Source organism: Nerophis lumbriciformis, linkage group LG14 (genome assembly GCF_033978685.3).
Source record: "Nerophis lumbriciformis linkage group LG14, RoL_Nlum_v2.1, whole genome shotgun sequence".
NCBI classification, from domain to species: domain Eukaryota; kingdom Metazoa; phylum Chordata; class Actinopteri; order Syngnathiformes; family Syngnathidae; genus Nerophis; species Nerophis lumbriciformis.
In genome coordinates, this window is record NC_084561.2 from 40,188,824 (window position 1) to 40,205,575 (window position 16,752).

Sequence of the window (16,752 nt, forward strand, 5' to 3'; positions counted from 1 at the left end):
TCCAAGCTGACCTGTTTTCAGCAAGTTTCTCCCATATGTCTGTGGGGATATTAAGAAGCTTGTGGGAGCACTTTAAATTGTCCTTGTCCTTCTTCTGTCCTCCGACTCGTCTCTTACCTTGTGTCAGCTCTTCATAAAAGAGTTGCTTTGGTATGCGAGAGTCTGGCAAGCGGCATAGATGACCAGCCCAGCGAGTTTGTGAGCACTGGAGCATAGTGTGCATCAATGGGAGGTTAGCCCATACTTGCCAACCTTGAGACCTCCGATTTCGGGAGGTGGAAGGTGGGGGGCGTGGTCGGGGGTGGGGCGGGGGCGTGGTTAAGATATATATATATATAAGAAATACTTGACTTTCAGTGAATTCTAGCAATATATATATTTTATTACATATATATATATATATATATATATATATATATATATATATATATATATATATATATATATATATATAAATAAAAGAAATACTTGAATTTCAGTGTTCATTTATTTACACATATACACACACATAACACTCATCTACTCATTGTTGAGTTAAGGGTTGAATTGTCCATCCTTGTTCTATTCTCTGTCACTATTTCAGAACGCACACATTATACAAATATACATTATAAAATCAATAAGAAAACGGGAGCTCTAATTTGGGAGTCTGAATTAGGATCAGAAGTTCCTATATAAACATTGCGCACTCACGTCGCCTTTTTGTATTGATTACTGCAGCTGTGCACTGGATTCGTTCACAAATACAAACTACAACTCACAAACACTTTAGAGTTAGGCTCCACCATCAGAATGTGTACTTAAACTTATAAAGATCACATGGATATTATTCAGTGAGTTGATTCACCAAAACTAACCTGTTATACAGGAGGAAAAAGCACACAGGACGTTTCAATTGTTCACAGACTGGTCGCGCTCATCAGAATGACAAGACACTTCCGGTCTGCAGGTGATAGCATTTAATTGGGAAGAAACGCCCTACTGCCCCCTACTGACCAATGTGAATACTGATACATGTGTAATGACAGCTCCAAAAACGATTTCAAACCACAAAATAAAATAAATAAATCAACACAAAAATGTGACACATTATGGGTGGGTCACATATGCATGTACAGTAGATGGCAGTATTGTCCTGTTTAAAAGTGTCACAACATTGCTGTTTACGGCAGACGAACTGCTTTACGGTAGGTAGACGAAAACTTGACTGCTGTTGTTGTGTGTTGTTACCGCGCTGGGAGGACGTTAATGAAACTGCCTAACAATAAACCCACATAAGAAACCAAGAACTCGCCCTCGATCATTAGCTGTTTATATTATGGGAAAGCGGACGTGTGAACAGGCTGTTAACACGTCACTCAGGTCCGCATGGAGCTGGAGGGGGCGTGGCCTCCAGCTCCGCCTGAATTTCGGGAGAAAATTTGTCCCGGGAGGTTTTCGGGAGAGGCGCTGAATTTCGGGAGTCTCCCGGAAAATCCGTGAGGGTTGGCAAGTATGGGTTAGCCCGAGTAAGTACTTCCAAGTCTGGTATTTTGTCCTGCCATCTAATACGAAGAAGCTTCCTCAGGCAGGTCATGTGAAAGTGGTTAAGTTTCTTGGCATGACTGTCCAAGTCTCACATGCATAAAGGAGGGTGATAACCACAGTTGCAGCATAAACCTTAAGTTTAGTGTACAGTCTGATTCCTCTACACTCCCAGACATTCGAGTAAAGTCTTCCCAAATGCAGCGCTGTTCTAAGCAAGTCTGTTGAAAAGTGTGGTACCAAGTTAAGTGAATTTTTTCAACTTCTTTCAATGTCTGCTCTTTTACTTGAATCGTTGGTTCTTCAAAGATAAATCCTGGAGTAAGCTGATAAAGTACTTCAGTCTTTTGTATGCTTATCGTGAGACCAAAGTTGTCACAGGCCTTTGAAAACTTTTCCATAACCAGCATGTTTGAGTGAGAGCTGGCGTTCAGGGCACAATCGTCGGCAAAGAGAAGGTCTCTGATCACAGCATTCTTGACTTTTGTAATGGCATTCAGGTTGAAAACGTTGCCATTTGGCCTGTACCTTATGTTCACCCCTGGGTCATCACTGTTGCACTTTCCTGTTCCATGTCTACCAATAACAACATCCCAAGTTTGATGGTTTGTTCTAGGGATGTCCCGATCCGATATTTGGATCGGATCGGCCGCCGATATTTGCCAGAAAATGCGTATCGGCAAGGCATGGAAAAATGCCGATCCAGATCCAGTTTAAAAAAACAACTCCGGTCCGTGTTTTCCAACGCACCGATTTAAATAATACATTCCACTTTTCTGCTGCTCCGTAATTTCCATTCCGCATTTTCCAGCACACCTTCAACACATCCACAGGTCTGTGGTATCTCACGCAGTTGCTTTTAGCTGCTGGCATTACACGACAGGCTCTTCTCACTCTTTCCTGTGTCTCCTTCTCACAGACAGCGAGCGCACCTTCTTACACACGTCACATACTGTCACGTCATACGTCACATACATATACGTCCTCCCCAAGCAGAGAGGTAGCAGCATGGCTAACGTTAGCTGTGATGCTAGCGCAGCCGCTAAGGTGCGCGCCTGCTCAAACGTCCTCTGCGCACGGCAAATCTATGCCACGCACAAAATCAAATAAAAAAATAAGAACATAACAATTTTCAACACACGGACACGACAGAGAAAACCGTTTTCGTCATCATTGTTCAAATATTGTAATGTCTGTCGAGACGCTTATCTCCGTTCGGTGCCACACGTCCACACCATCAAAATGCTGAGGCAAAAATTTCCAGATCAACACCGTCTGAAAAAATTAGTGATCTATTTAGTTGTGATTTCCTTCTCTGCATGAAAGTTTAAAAGTAGCATATATTAATGCAGTATGAAGAAGAATGTTTTAATGTAGACATGCAAGCCTTGAAAGAACATTTTGAAAATCAAGACTACATTTCCTGCAAATGGGTGCATTTCTACCCTATATTTTAACTTTAGATTTATTCTCATATCAAACTCTTTTGGCTGTCTTTTTGACACTTACATCAGGCGCCCCCCTCCACACCCCGGATTATAAATAATGTAAATAATTCAATGTGATTATCTTGTGTGATGACTGTAATATGATGATAGTATATATCTGATAGTATATATCTGTATCATGAATCAATTTAAGTGGACCCCGACTTAAACAAGTTGAAAAACTTATTCGAGTGTTACCATTTAGTGGTCAATTGTACGGAATATGTACTTCACTGTGCAACCTACTAATAAAAGTCTCAATCAATCAATCAAAACACATAGAATCATCATACTGCTGTGATTATATGCATCAAGTGTTCATTCAAGGCTAAGGCAAAATATGGAGATATATATTGTGTATCGCAATATGGCCTTAAAATATCGCAATATTAAAAAAAGGCCATATCGCCCAGCCCTAGTTCAATGATGCCATTTCTGTTTGTCATGTATAATTTTGTCTATTTTGTGTTTATCCTTGAATAAACAGGTCAGTTTCTTGTTACCAACCATTGTGTATTATTCAAACTCCCCTAATTCAGCTGGCTAGTTGTTATCAAGAGTACTAAAACCCTTTTCAACATGATTCTGACAACTAAGTAGGCCAAATAACTTTAATACATGCTCGGATAGGCCAGTATCGGTCAGTATCGGTATCGGTCAGTATCGGTATCGGATCGGAAGTGCAAAAACAATATCGGTATCGGATCGGAAGTGCAAAAACCTGGACCGGGACATCCCTAGTTTGTTCCAACTCTGGCATTGAAGTCCCTTAGGACAAAACGTTTGTCTGCCTTAGGGACGCTTGATATTGTCTAGCCCTGGTAGAATTTGTCCTTGACGTCATCTGGATTTGTCATGGTCGGAGCATATGCATTTATTCGGAATGCCTGCTGATGCTTTCCGGTGGAAAGCTGCATTATCAAGAGCCTGTCATTGATGCCCTTTGGGAGGCTAGACGTGGTGTGTACCAACTTAAGCAAAACCAACACAAGATTCATGTTTCACAGCAGCGCTTATACCAATTCAGAAAAACATGCAACTGCTATGGTTCTCTGTAAGCTGGCCCTCCTCTGCTAGACGTGTCTCCGACAGTGCAGCAATGTCAATGTTACGTATACTGGCTGAGTTTGAGTGCATGTAGTGCACTACGTCTGCCAGGTCAGTTTGCCTTTGGGTTGTCTTGGAGTGTTCTAAAATTCCATGTTCCAATGATGAGCGGTGTCACCTTGTTTCTTTCGTTGACTTTGTGGTAGAACTGGAAGTAGAATTTTCTATTTTAATACCAACTAATTCATCTGAAAATGTTTTTTTTGTCCTAGGATTAAAGGGGAACATTATCACCAGACCTATGTAAGCGTCAATATATACCTTGATGTTGCAGAAAAAAGACCATATATTTTTTTAACCGATTTCCGAACTCTAAATGGGTGAATTTTGGCGAATTAAACGCCTTTCTAATATTCGCTCTCGGAGCGATGACGTCACAACGTGACATCGCATCGGGAAGCAATCTGCCATTTTCTCAAACACCGAGTCGAATCAGCTCTGTTAATTTCCGTTTTTTCGACTGTTTTCCGTACCTTGGAGACATCATGCCTCATCGGTGTGTTGTCGGAGGGTGTAACAACACGAACAGGGACGGATTCAAGTTGCACCAGTGGCCCAAAGATGCGAAAGTGGCAAGAAATTGGACGTTTGTTCCGCACACTTTACCGACGAAATCTATGCTACAACAGAGATGACAAGAATGTGTGGATATCCTGCGACACTCAAAGCAGATGCATTTCCAACGATAAAGTCAAAGAAATCTGCCGCCAGACCCCCATTGAATCTGCCGGAGTGTGTGAGCAATTCAGGGACAAAGGACCTCGGTAGCACGGCAAGCAATGGCGGCAGTTTGTTCCTGCAGACGAGCGAGCTAAACCCCCTGGATGTCTTGGCTCACACCGTCCAAAAGATGATCAAGAGAAGAATATCGACCCTAGCTTCCCTGGCCTGCTGACATGAGGGTATGTCTACAGAATATATTAATTGTTGAAAATTGGGCTGTCTGCACTCTCAAAGTGCATGTTGTTGCCAAATGTATTTCATATGCTGTAAACCTAGTTCATAGTTGTTAGTTTCCTTTAATGCCAAACAAACACATACCAATCGTTGGTTAGAAGGCGATCGCCGAATTCGTCCTCGCTTTCTCCCGTGTCGCTGGCTGTCGTGTCGTTTTCGTCGGTTTCGCTTGCATACGGTTCAAACCGATATGGCTCAATAGCTTCAGTTTCTTCTTCAATTTCGTTTTCGCTACCTGCCTCCACACTACAACCATCCGTTTCAATACATGCGTAATCTGTTGAATCTCTTAAGCCGCTGAAATCCGAGTCTGAATCCGAGCTAATGTCGCTATAGCTTGCTGTTCTTTCCGCCATGTTTGTTTGTGTTGGTTTCACTATGTGACGTCACAGGAAAATGGACGGGTGGTTAAAATCAGGCACTTTGAAGCTTTTTTTAGGGATATTGCGTGATGTGTAAAATTAAAAAAAAACTTCGAAAAATATAATAAGCCACTGGGAACTGATTTTTAATGGTTTTAACAATTCTGAAATTGTGATAATGTTCCCCTTTAAAAGTAAGTCTCATACAGTATATTAATTCACACAATGTTGGTAGTAAAGATTGTTTGGACGGTTTTGTACAGTTCACTTAGATTTCTGGGTTCTTATGTTTTGCATTCAGACCCTCTGCTGCAATGTCTTCAGTAGGCTCCTGGTATTCACTGCACCAGAGAATGAACATTTCACTGCGATTTATTAATGATCATAAATCGCAAAGAAATGTTCATTGACAAATTGCTGACCTCCAGCCTTTTGCCTGATTTGCATTTAATACAGTTTATAAGTAAGGTCTATTCAGGTGTACTGGAGAGGAGGCTACGCCGGATAGTCGAACCTCGGATTCAGGAGGAACAGTGTGGTTTTCGTCCTGGTCGTGGAACTGTGGACCAGCTCTATACTCTCCGCAGGGTCCTTGAGGGTGCATGGGAGTTTGCCCAACCAGTCTACATGTGTTTTGTGGACTTGGAGAAGGCATTCGACCGTGTCCCTCGGGAAGTCCTGTGGGGAGTGCTCAGAGAGTACGGGGTATCGGACTGTCTGATTGTGGCAGTCCGCTCCCTGTATGATCAGTGCCAGAGCTTGGTCCGCATTGCCGGTAGTAAGTCGGACACGTTTCCAGTGAGGGTTGGACTCCGCCAAGGCTGCCCTTTGTCACCGATTCTGTTCATAACTTTTATGGACAGAATTCTAGGCGCAGTCAAGGCGTTGAGGGGATCTGGTTTGGTGGCTGCAGGATTAGGTCTCTGCTTTTTGCAGATGATGTGGTCCTGATGGCTTCATCTGGCCAGGATCTTCAGCTCTCACTGGATCGGTTCGCAGCTGAGTGTGAAGCGACTGGGATGAGAATCAGCACCTCCAAGTCCGAGTCCATGGTTCTCGCCCGGAAAAGGGTGGAGTGCCATCTCCGGGTTGGGGAGGAGATCTTACCCCAAGTGGAGGAGTTCAAGTACCTCGGAGTCTTGTTCACGAGTGAGGGAAGAGTGGATCGTGAGATCGACAGGCGGATCGGTGCGGCGTCTTCAGTAATGCGGACGCTGTATCGAGCCGTTGTGGTGAAGAAGGAGCTGAGCTGGAAGGCAAAGCTCTCAATTTACCGGTCGATCTACGTTCCCATCCTCACCTATGGTCATGAGCTTTGGGTTATGACCGAAAGGACAAGATCACGGGTACAAGCGGCCGAAATGAGTTTCCTCCGCCGGGTGGCGGGGCTCTCCCTTAGAGATAGGGTGAGAAGCTCTGCCATCCGGGAGGAGCTCAAAGTAAAGCCGCTGCTCCTCCACATCGAGAGGAGCCAGATGAGGTGATTCGGGCATCTGGTCAGGATGCCACCCGAATGCCTCCCTAGGGAGGTGTTTTGGGCACGTCCGACCGGTAGGAGGCCGCGGGGAAGACCCAGGACACGTTGGGAAGACTATGTCTCCCGGCTGGCCTGGGAACGCCTCGGGGTCCCACAGGAAGAGCTGGACGAAGTGGCTGGGGAGAGGGAAGTCTGGGCTTCCCTGCTTAGGCTGCTGCCCCCGCGACCCGACCTCGGATAAGCTGAAGAAGATGGATGGATGGATGGATATTATTAGTTGCAGTTTGCAGTGGTCTAGAACTGCACTGTTTTGTATTTATGGTGGGTTTTCATATTTTGGTTAAAAAATTAATAAAACCATCTATGTGTTAATGAGAAATGTTGATAGAATTGAAAATAATGCAGGTCTAATATTGTGTATCATTTTGAGGGTTCGAACATAGACATCATGCTTTGGGATAATGAGACACTCGGACATATAACTCTTTTTGAGTTTACTTCCAGTTTCCTGTCTGTGACTTTTGACTTTAGGAGCAAGAAGTGGATGATTTCTACTCCCAAAGAGAGCAACCCTGTTGGACATGGATGGAACCTCTATGTGGTTGATACGGTCTCTCCACTCACGCTCTACAAAGAGATGGTAGACCAGATATAATGTTATCAAAAACACTCGCTGCATATTTTTTGATCAATATGTGTAAGTTTGAATGATTGTATCTGTGTGCAAGGTTGAATACAGCCAACATTATGCACAGACCAACCTGCAGGCCCAATGTCTTTGGCACCTCCTTAGTGAAGCTCACCTCCTCCTTCGTGCCGCCTTGCTTCAGTCTTCACTACAGCAGCACCAGAGCAATGGTGACCCTGCAGACAGCCATTCAGAGGCACAAGTCATCGTTCAGACTGACGGACAAGAACTGGAAGAGGCACTAAGGGAGAACTGTGCACAATTGGGAGACTGTTTCAGCAGGTATCTCACATGCAATGCCTTACATACATATTTACCTCAGCCTTTTATTGTTTTATACATCAATCAATCAATCAATCAAAGTTGACTTATATAGCCCTAAATCACGAGTGTCTCAAAGGGCTGCACAAGCCACAACGACATCCTCGGCTCAGATCCCACAGGGCAAGAAAAAACTCAACCCAATGGGATGACAATGAGAAACCTTGGGAGGGGACCGGAGATGTGGGGATCGGTGCAATGGACGTCGAGTGGATCTAGCATAATAGTGTGAGAGTCCAGTCCATAGTGGATCTAACATAATAGTGAGAGTCCAGTCCATAGTGGATCTAACATAATAGTGAGAGTCCAGTCCATAGTGGATCTAACATAATAGTGAGAGAGTCCAGTCCATAGTGGATCTAACATAATAGTGAGAGTCCAGTCCATAGTGGATCTAACATAATAGTGAGAGTCCAGTCCATAGTGGATCTAACATAATAGTGAGAGTCCAGTCCATAGTGGATCTAACATACTAGTGTGAGAGTCCAGTCCATAGTGGATCTAACATAATAGTGAGAGTCCAGTCCATAGTGGATCTAACATAATAGTGTGAGTCCAGTCCATAGTGGATCTAACATAATAGTGTGAGAGTCCAGTCCATAGTGGATCTAACATAATAGTGTGAGAGTCCAGTCCATAGTGGATCTAACATAATAGTGTGAGAGTCCAGTCCATAGTGGATCTAACATAATAGTGAGAGTCCAGTCCATAGTGGATCTAACATAATAGTGTGAGAGTCCAGTCCATAGTGGATCTAACATAATAGTGAGAGTCCAGTCCATAGTGGATCTAACATAATAGTGTGAGAGTCCAGTCCATAGTGGATCTAACATAATAGTGAGAGTCCAGTCCATAGTGGATCTAACATAATAGTGAGAGTCCAGTCCATAGTGGATCTAACATAATAGTGAGAGAGTCCAGTCCATAGTGGATCTAACATAATAGTGAGAGTCCAGTCCATAGTGGATCTAACATAATAGTGAGAGTCCAGTCCATAGTGGATCTAACATAATAGTGAGAGTCCAGTCCATAGTGGATCTAACATACTAGTGTGAGAGTCCAGTCCATAGTGGATCTAACATAATAGTGAGAGTCCAGTCCATAGTGGATCTAACATAATAGTGTGAGTCCAGTCCATAGTGGATCTAACATAATAGTGTGAGAGTCCAGTCCATAGTGGATCTAACATAATAGTGTGAGAGTCCAGTCCATAGTGGATCTAACATAATAGTGTGAGAGTCCAGTCCATAGTGGATCTAACATAATAGTGAGAGTCCAGTCCATAGTGGATCTAACATAATAGTGTGAGAGTCCAGTCCATAGTGGATCTAACATAATAGTGAGAGTCCAGTCCATAGTGGATCTAACATAATAGTGTGAGAGTCCAGTCCATAGTGGATCTAACATAATAGTGTGAGAGTCCAGTCCATAGTGGATCTAACATAATAGTGAGAGTCCAGTCCATAGTGGATCTAACATAATAGTGTGAGAGTCCAGTCCATAGTGGATCTAACATAATAGTGTGAGAGTCCAGTCCATAGTGGATCTAACATAATAGTGTGAGAGTCCAGTCCATAGTGGATCTAACATAATAGTGTGAGAGTCCAGTCCATAGTGGATCTAACATAATAGTGTGAGAGTCCAGTCCATAGTGGATCTAACATAATAGTGAGAGTCCAGTCCATAGTGGATCTAACATAATAGTGTGAGAGTCCAGTCCATAGTGGATCTAACATAATAGTGAGAGTCCAGTCCATAGTGGATCTAACATAATAGTGTGAGAGTCCAGTCCATAGTGGATCTAACATAATAGTGTGAGAGTCCAGTCCATAGTGGATCTAACATAATAGTGAGAGTCCAGTCCATAGTGGATCTAACATAATAGTGTGAGAGTCCAGTCCATAGTGGATCTAACATAATAGTGTGAGAGTCCAGTCCATAGTGGATCTAACATAATAGTGTGAGAGTCCAGTCCATAGTGGATCTAACATAATAGTGTGAGAGTCCAGTCCATAGTGGATCTAACATAATAGTGTGAGAGTCCAGTCCATAGTGGATCTAACATAATAGTGAGAGTCCAGTCCATAGTGGATCTAACATAATAGTGTGAGAGTCCAGTCCATAGTGGATCTAACATAATAGTGAGAGTCCAGTCCATAGTGGATCTAACATAATAGTGAGAGTCCAGTCCATAGTGGATCTAACATAATAGTGTGAGAGTCCAGTCCATAGTGGATCTAACATAATAGTGTGAGAGTCCAGTCCATAGTGGATCTAACATAATAGTGAGAGTCCAGTCCATAGTGGATCTAACATAATAGTGTGAGAGTCCAGTCCATAGTGGAGCTAACATAATAGTGAGAGTCCAGTCCATAGTGGATCTAACATAATAGTGAGAGTCCAGTCCATAGTGGATCTAACATAATAGTGAGAGTCCAGTCCATAGTGGATCTAACATAATAGTGAGAGTCCAGTCCATAGTGGATCTAACATAATAGTGTGAGAGTCCAGTCCATAGTGGAGCTAACATAATAGTGAGAGTCCAGTCCATAGTGGATCTAACATAATAGTGAGAGTCCAGTCCATAGTGGATCTAACATAATAGTGAGAGTCCAGTCCATAGTGGATCTAACATAATAGTGAGAGTCCAGTCCATAGTGGATCTAACATAATAGTGTGAGAGTCCAGTCCATAGTGGAGCTAACATAATAGTGAGAGTCCAGTCCATAGTGGATCTAACATAATAGTGAGAGTCCAGTCCATAGTGGATCTAACATAATAGTGAGAGTCCAGTCCATAGTGGATCTAACATAATAGTGAGAGTCCAGTCCATAGTGGATCTAACATAATAGTGTGAGAGTCCAGTCCATAGTGGATCTAACATAATAGTGAGAGTCCAGTCCATAGTGGATCTAACATAATAGTGAGAGTCCAGTCCATAGTGGATCTAACATAATAGTGAGAGTCCAGTCCATAGTGGATATAACATAATAGTGTTAGATAATAGTGTCACTTTGACATGAAATCATAGTCAAAGTGAAAACATTTTACTACAAAATGGTGTCAATTAATTCAAAATATTTTAAGGTAAAATACATGACTGCCCAAGTAAGCACCCCTTCACGTCACTATTTAGTAGAACTTTGGCTGCAATCACAGTATCGATGCTGTATTGGTATGTTTTAATCAGGCCGGCACATCTGAATACTGCGATTTTTCCACATTCGTGCTTGCAAAATCTCTGTCAAACATCTCTTTTCAATTCTATGGGGTTGACTTGGCCACTCTACAACATTCACTTTGTTGTCTTGAACCAGTTCTGTGTAGCGTTTGCTATCTTGCTAGGAAATACAACTTTTCCCAAGGCTTAAATCTCTCACAGGCTGCAACGATTTTTCTCCAGAATGTTCCATCTTGACAAGCCTCCCAGAGCATTTCTGCTGTTTAATTGTTGTCCTATTTTTCCAGGGGCAGCCATAGGAGTTGTCATCTGGCTTTGCCTTACTACAGAATGTCTGGTCTGTCAGTCAGCGATGTCATGGCCAGGAACCGCCCCCAGCCCGCCGATCCACACTCCTACAACCCAGGCTTCTTGTTTTACCTGAAGCATTACCTTTTAGAAGAGACCGATCAGCATCTTAGTCAGGTATGCAAACACTTTTTCTCGAGCACCGATTAACTTCTCAAACCAGTCGACGTTGAAGCTACAAAAGCAAACGTACGGATCATGTAATATCAGTTAATCCAGTGTTTATAACAAGCTATTAAATCAACAAAAAATTTAAAAAGTACTTTTTGTGTTTGCAGGAAGCAGCGGATGAGCTCATTGACATTTTTAGCCAAACAGAGCCTTCACAGCTCATCAACGTGTGTGCCAGCCCGACGATGATCAATGTCAATCCTTCTCGGACGCTCCGAATCTTGCAACATCTTGAGGACACCATAGGGGTGTCCGTTGCACTGACAATCACCATGGCGACCATGCTGCTGCGCTTGGACGATCTGTCACAGTACACACAACTGATGGAGAGACATGCTGAGGTTAGAAGGCTGTGTTTGGAATTAATTTATTAGCAATAAATACGCTTATAAAAATGTGCTCGGTCGTTTACATGTGTTTATCTTACACACTGCCATTTTACGGATGCCATGTCCTGGGATAGTCAAATGACTGTCACTCGAAAATGTTTAAAGGGGAACATTATCACAATTTCAGAATTGTTAAAACCATTAAAAATCAGTTCCCAGTGGCTTATTTTATTTTTCGAAGTTTTTTTCAAAATTTTACCCATCACGCAATATCCCTAAAAAAAGCTTCAAAATGCCTGATTTTAACCATCGTTATATACACCCGTCCATTTTCCTGTGACGTCACATAGTGAAGCCAACTCAAACAAACATGGCGCATAGAACAGCAAGCTATAGCGACATTAGCTCGGATTCAGACTCGGATTTCAGCAGCTTAAGCAATTCAACAGATTACGCATGTATTGAAACGAATGGTTGTAGTGTGGAGGCAGGTAGCGAAAACGAAATTGAAGAAGAAACTGAAGCTATTGAGTTGTATCGGTTTGAACTGTATGCAAGCGAAACCGACGAAAACGACACGACAGCCAGCGACACGGGAGAAAGCGAGGACGAATTCGGCGATCGCCTTCTAACCGACGATTGGTATGTGTTTGTTTGGCATTAAAGGAAACTAACAACTATGAACTAGGTTTACAGCATATGAAATACATTTGGCAACAACATGCACTTTGAGAGTGCAGACAGCCCAAATTTCATCAATTAATATATTCTGTAGACATACCCTCATCCGCGCTCTTTTCCTGAAAGCTGATCTGTCCTGTTTTGGAGTTGATGTCAGCAGGCCAGGGAAGCTAGGGTCGATATTCTTCTCTTGATCATCTTCGGTGGCATAAGGGACGGTGTGAGCCAAGACATCCAGGGGATTTAGCTCGCTCGTCTGCGGGAACAAACTGCCGCCATTGCTTGCCGTGCTACCGAGGTCCTTTGTCCCTGAATTGCTCACACATTCCGGCAGATTCAATGGGGGTCTGGCGGCAGATTTCTTTGACTTTATGGTTGGAAATGCATCTGCTTTGAGTGTCGCAGGATATCCACACATTCTTGCCATCTCTGTCGTAGCATAGCTTTCGTCGGTAAAGTGTGCGGAACAAACATCCAATTTCTTGCCACTTTCGCATCTTTGGGCCACTGGTGCAACTTGAATCCGTCCCTGTTCGTGTTGTTACACCCTCCGACAACACACCGACGAGGCATGATGTCTCCAAGGTACGGAAAACAGTCGAAAAAACGGAAAATAACAGAGCTGATTTGACTCGGTGTTTGTAATGTGTTTGAGAAAATGGCGGATTGCTTCCCGATGTGACGTCTCCGAGAGCGAACAATAGAAAGGCGTTTAATTCGCCAAAATTCACCCATTTAGAGTTCGGAAATCGGTTAAAAAAATATATGGTCTTTTTTCTGCAACATCAAGGTATATATTGACACTTACATAGGTCTGGTGATAATGTTCCCCTTTAAGGAATTAATGAGTTAAGGGAAAAAACAAATCTGATACAGCCCATTTTTAGAACCGTTAAAAGTGTTTGCAACATGGTTTTTTTTGGGGTAAGTTAGAAGGGCAACAACGGTGAAGTGTTGAGCACTGTTGCCTAACCGCAAAAAGATTATTGTTCTTAATAACTGCCCTTTGTGTTTTCCAGGCTCCTCCAACAGTAAAAAAAAAATCTCAGTTATGTTTTGTTGATATGGTGTATAGCATATCAATGTGTGAATTAGTGTGAATTATATTTATATAGCACTTTTCTCTAGTGACTCAAAGCACTTTTACATAGTAAAACCCATTATCTAAGTTACATTTAAACCAGTGTGGGTGGCACTGGGAGAAGGTGGGTAAAGTGTTTTGCTCAAGGACACAACGGCAGTGACTAGGATGGCGGAAGCGGGGATCAAACCTGGAACCCTCAAGTTTCTGGCACTGCCACTCTACCAACCGAGCTATACCGCCCAATCTATCTATCAATCTATTTTAATTCATATTTAAGATGACTAATACCTGTCATCAAATATGCTTTTGTTAGTAATTAAAGATGCTTTAGTTATTAATTCTCCTCCCCTGAGCTGCCACCTTATTGTGGTAGAAGAGTTTGAGTGTCCCAATGATCCTAGGAGCTATGTTGCCTTAGGGCTTCTATGTTCCCTGGTAGGGTCTCTCAAGACAAACCGGTCCCATATTTAAGATGACTAATACCTGTCATCAAAGATGCTTTTGTTAGTAATTAAAGATGCTTTAGTTAGTAATTCTCCTCCCCTGAGCTGCCACCTTATTGTGGTAAAGGAGTTTGAGTGTCCCAATGATCCTAGGAGCTATGTCTCTCAAGACAAACCGGTCCTATGTGAGGGACCAGACAAAGAGCAGATCAAAAACCTCTATGAAAAGATAAAATCAAGGACCGAGATTTCCCTCGCGCAGACCTGGAGCTGGGGCTCGATATCGAGTTCCTGGTAAGCTGGCACAGCTTGTAGAGGCAACGTGAGCCTGTCCCCCAATGGACTCACCACTCATAAGAGGGGGCATGGAAGTTGTGTTTAATGTGGGCTGGGCGGAAGCTGAAGACAAGGCCCATGGCAGATTGATCCACGGCTACAGAAACTAGCTCTTGGGGTGTGGAAGATCACCTCACTTGGTGGGGAAGGAACCTGAGCTGATGCGTGAGGTGGAGGAGTTCCGGCTGGATCTTGTCGGACTCACTTCGGCGCACAGCAAGGGCTCTGGGATCAGTCCTTTCAAGAGGGGCTGAATGCCCTTCCACTCTGGGGTTGCAAGCAGTGAGAGGCGACGGACAGGGCTGACAATACTTGTTGCCCCGTGGCTCGGTGCCTGTACATTGGAGTTTAACCCAGTAGATGAAAGGGTAGCTTCCCTCCGCCTCCGGGTGGGGGGGACAAGTCCTGACTGTTGTTTGTGTTTATACACCAAACAGCAGTTCAGAGTACCCGCCCTTTTCTGATTCACTAGAGGGAGTACTGCAGAGTGCTCCCCCAGGGTGATTCCCTTGTTCGGACAACGACAGTAAAACCTGGAGAGCCGTGATTGGGAGAAACAGCCGCCCGGATCTAAACCAGAGTGGACTTTTATGCTCGTCACAGATTGTCCATAACACACACCATGTTTAAACATAAGGGTGTCCATATGTGCACTTGGCACCAGAACATCCTAGAAGGCTGCAGTTTGATGATCAACTTTGTGGTTGTGTCATCGGATTTGCAATATCATGTTCTGGACACTCGGATAAAGAGAGAGGCGAAGCTTTCCACCTATCACCACCTGGTGAGGAGTTGGCTCTGATGGTAGGGGAGGATGCCGGTCTGACCCGGCAGACCCAAACGCATTGTGAGGGTCTGCTGGGAATGTCTAGCATAGTCTCCCGTAAGAGATAGTTTCAATTCCCACCTCCGAAAGAACTTTGAACATGTCATAAGGAGAAGCTGGACATTGAGGCCGAGTGGACCATGTTCTGTACCTCCTTTGTCTTGGCCGCAAGGTGGTTGGTGCCTGTCGTGGCGGTAATCCCAGAACGGGCTGGTGGACACCAGCTTTGAGGGATGCCGTCAAGATGAAGAAGCGGGGTGTGGCTTCAGCGGCCACAGAGGCAAATACTCAAGACAATGGAAGAGTTCAGGGAAGCCACGGAAAACAACTTCCGGATGACTTTTGACGGAGGCAGATAATTAGATATATCCATATTTGTGTGTTACTTCTTTTTAACCATTAGTCATAGTAAAAAACAGCTAGTGTTCTTTATTATTTGTTATCTTTTAATTGTCTGCAAGTACTGTGTGCTAACCTTCACTTTAGGCATGTAAGGAGGAGAGATACTCCTTTTCCTTATCTGTTCCTGTGTCCAGCTGCAGAGGACAATGGGCATGTGTTTGGGCTAGAGAGAGAGACAAGACAACGAAGGTGGGAGGGAGAGACACTTGATAGAAGAGAAGGTTTCCATATTTTAGATCAGACCATCTTAGCTGCGGGATTGAATGTGCTATGCTGGACTGGTCTCATTATATTTCCAAAGCTATGGAGATAAAATTACAAAATACCTATTCTGTCTCTGGTGGTTCTTCTACTCAGCTATAAGTGTCATAAAAGAGCTTGGGAGTGGCCAGCGACTTGAATTCCCTGGGAGGAACAACTGGTCCAAACGCAACACTTTGGAGCAATTCTGGACCACACCGTCTATGATGGGGATGGTGTGCTGCTGACCTTGACTTAGGGAACGCCTCAGGTTCTCCCGGGAGGAGCTAGACAAAGTGGCTGGGAAAAGGGATGCCTGGGCTTCTCTGCTTAGGCTGCTGCAGAAGAAAATGGATGGATCGATAGTTGGTAATCCAAAACCTGTACTTAAAAAAAATTGTTTTTTTGTCTGTTTTTTGTAGATGGTGTTGGTGTATGGCTTCATTGAGGAGCCAAGGCTTTTGCTGCAGGGGGGAGACACAAACATTTATCCTACAGCTTTGACTCAGCAGATGGTTAAGTCCCAGCCCGGTGTGCTCGTGGCTGCTATGGTGGCGCTGCATGAGAACAACAAAATCTACCTTGAGCAGGTGGACGTTATGTTTAAGGTGTGTGTTTTACCATGTCATTGTTATGTATCAGTGTAACAGTCAGAGGTGTCCAGATAACAACTTTTTCACTTCCGATACAATACTTATATTGGAGCCTTGAGTATTGGTTGATACTGATATTGATCCAATGCGATATCAGCGCAAACTGTACGTACTTTTGTTATTTTGTAGTGTGGT

At 43.5% G+C, this 16,752-nt stretch overlaps 1 protein-coding gene across 2 annotated transcripts in view; it reads left to right on the forward strand.

The window, feature by feature from the left end:
* The window catches only part of hps3 (HPS3 biogenesis of lysosomal organelles complex 2 subunit 1), an 80,365-nt gene that overhangs the window by 42,731 nt on the left and 20,882 nt on the right, over positions 1–16,752 (forward strand). For both annotated transcript variants that reach the window (XM_061975524.2, XM_061975525.2), the window contains exons 15-19: positions 7,446–7,554; positions 7,643–7,884; positions 11,392–11,569; positions 11,731–11,964; positions 16,387–16,572. In XM_061975524.2, the coding sequence (XP_061831508.2) occupies positions 7,446–7,554; positions 7,643–7,884; positions 11,392–11,569; positions 11,731–11,964; positions 16,387–16,572 (949 nt within the window). The remainder of the gene's footprint in view (positions 1–7,445; positions 7,555–7,642; positions 7,885–11,391; positions 11,570–11,730; positions 11,965–16,386; positions 16,573–16,752) is intronic.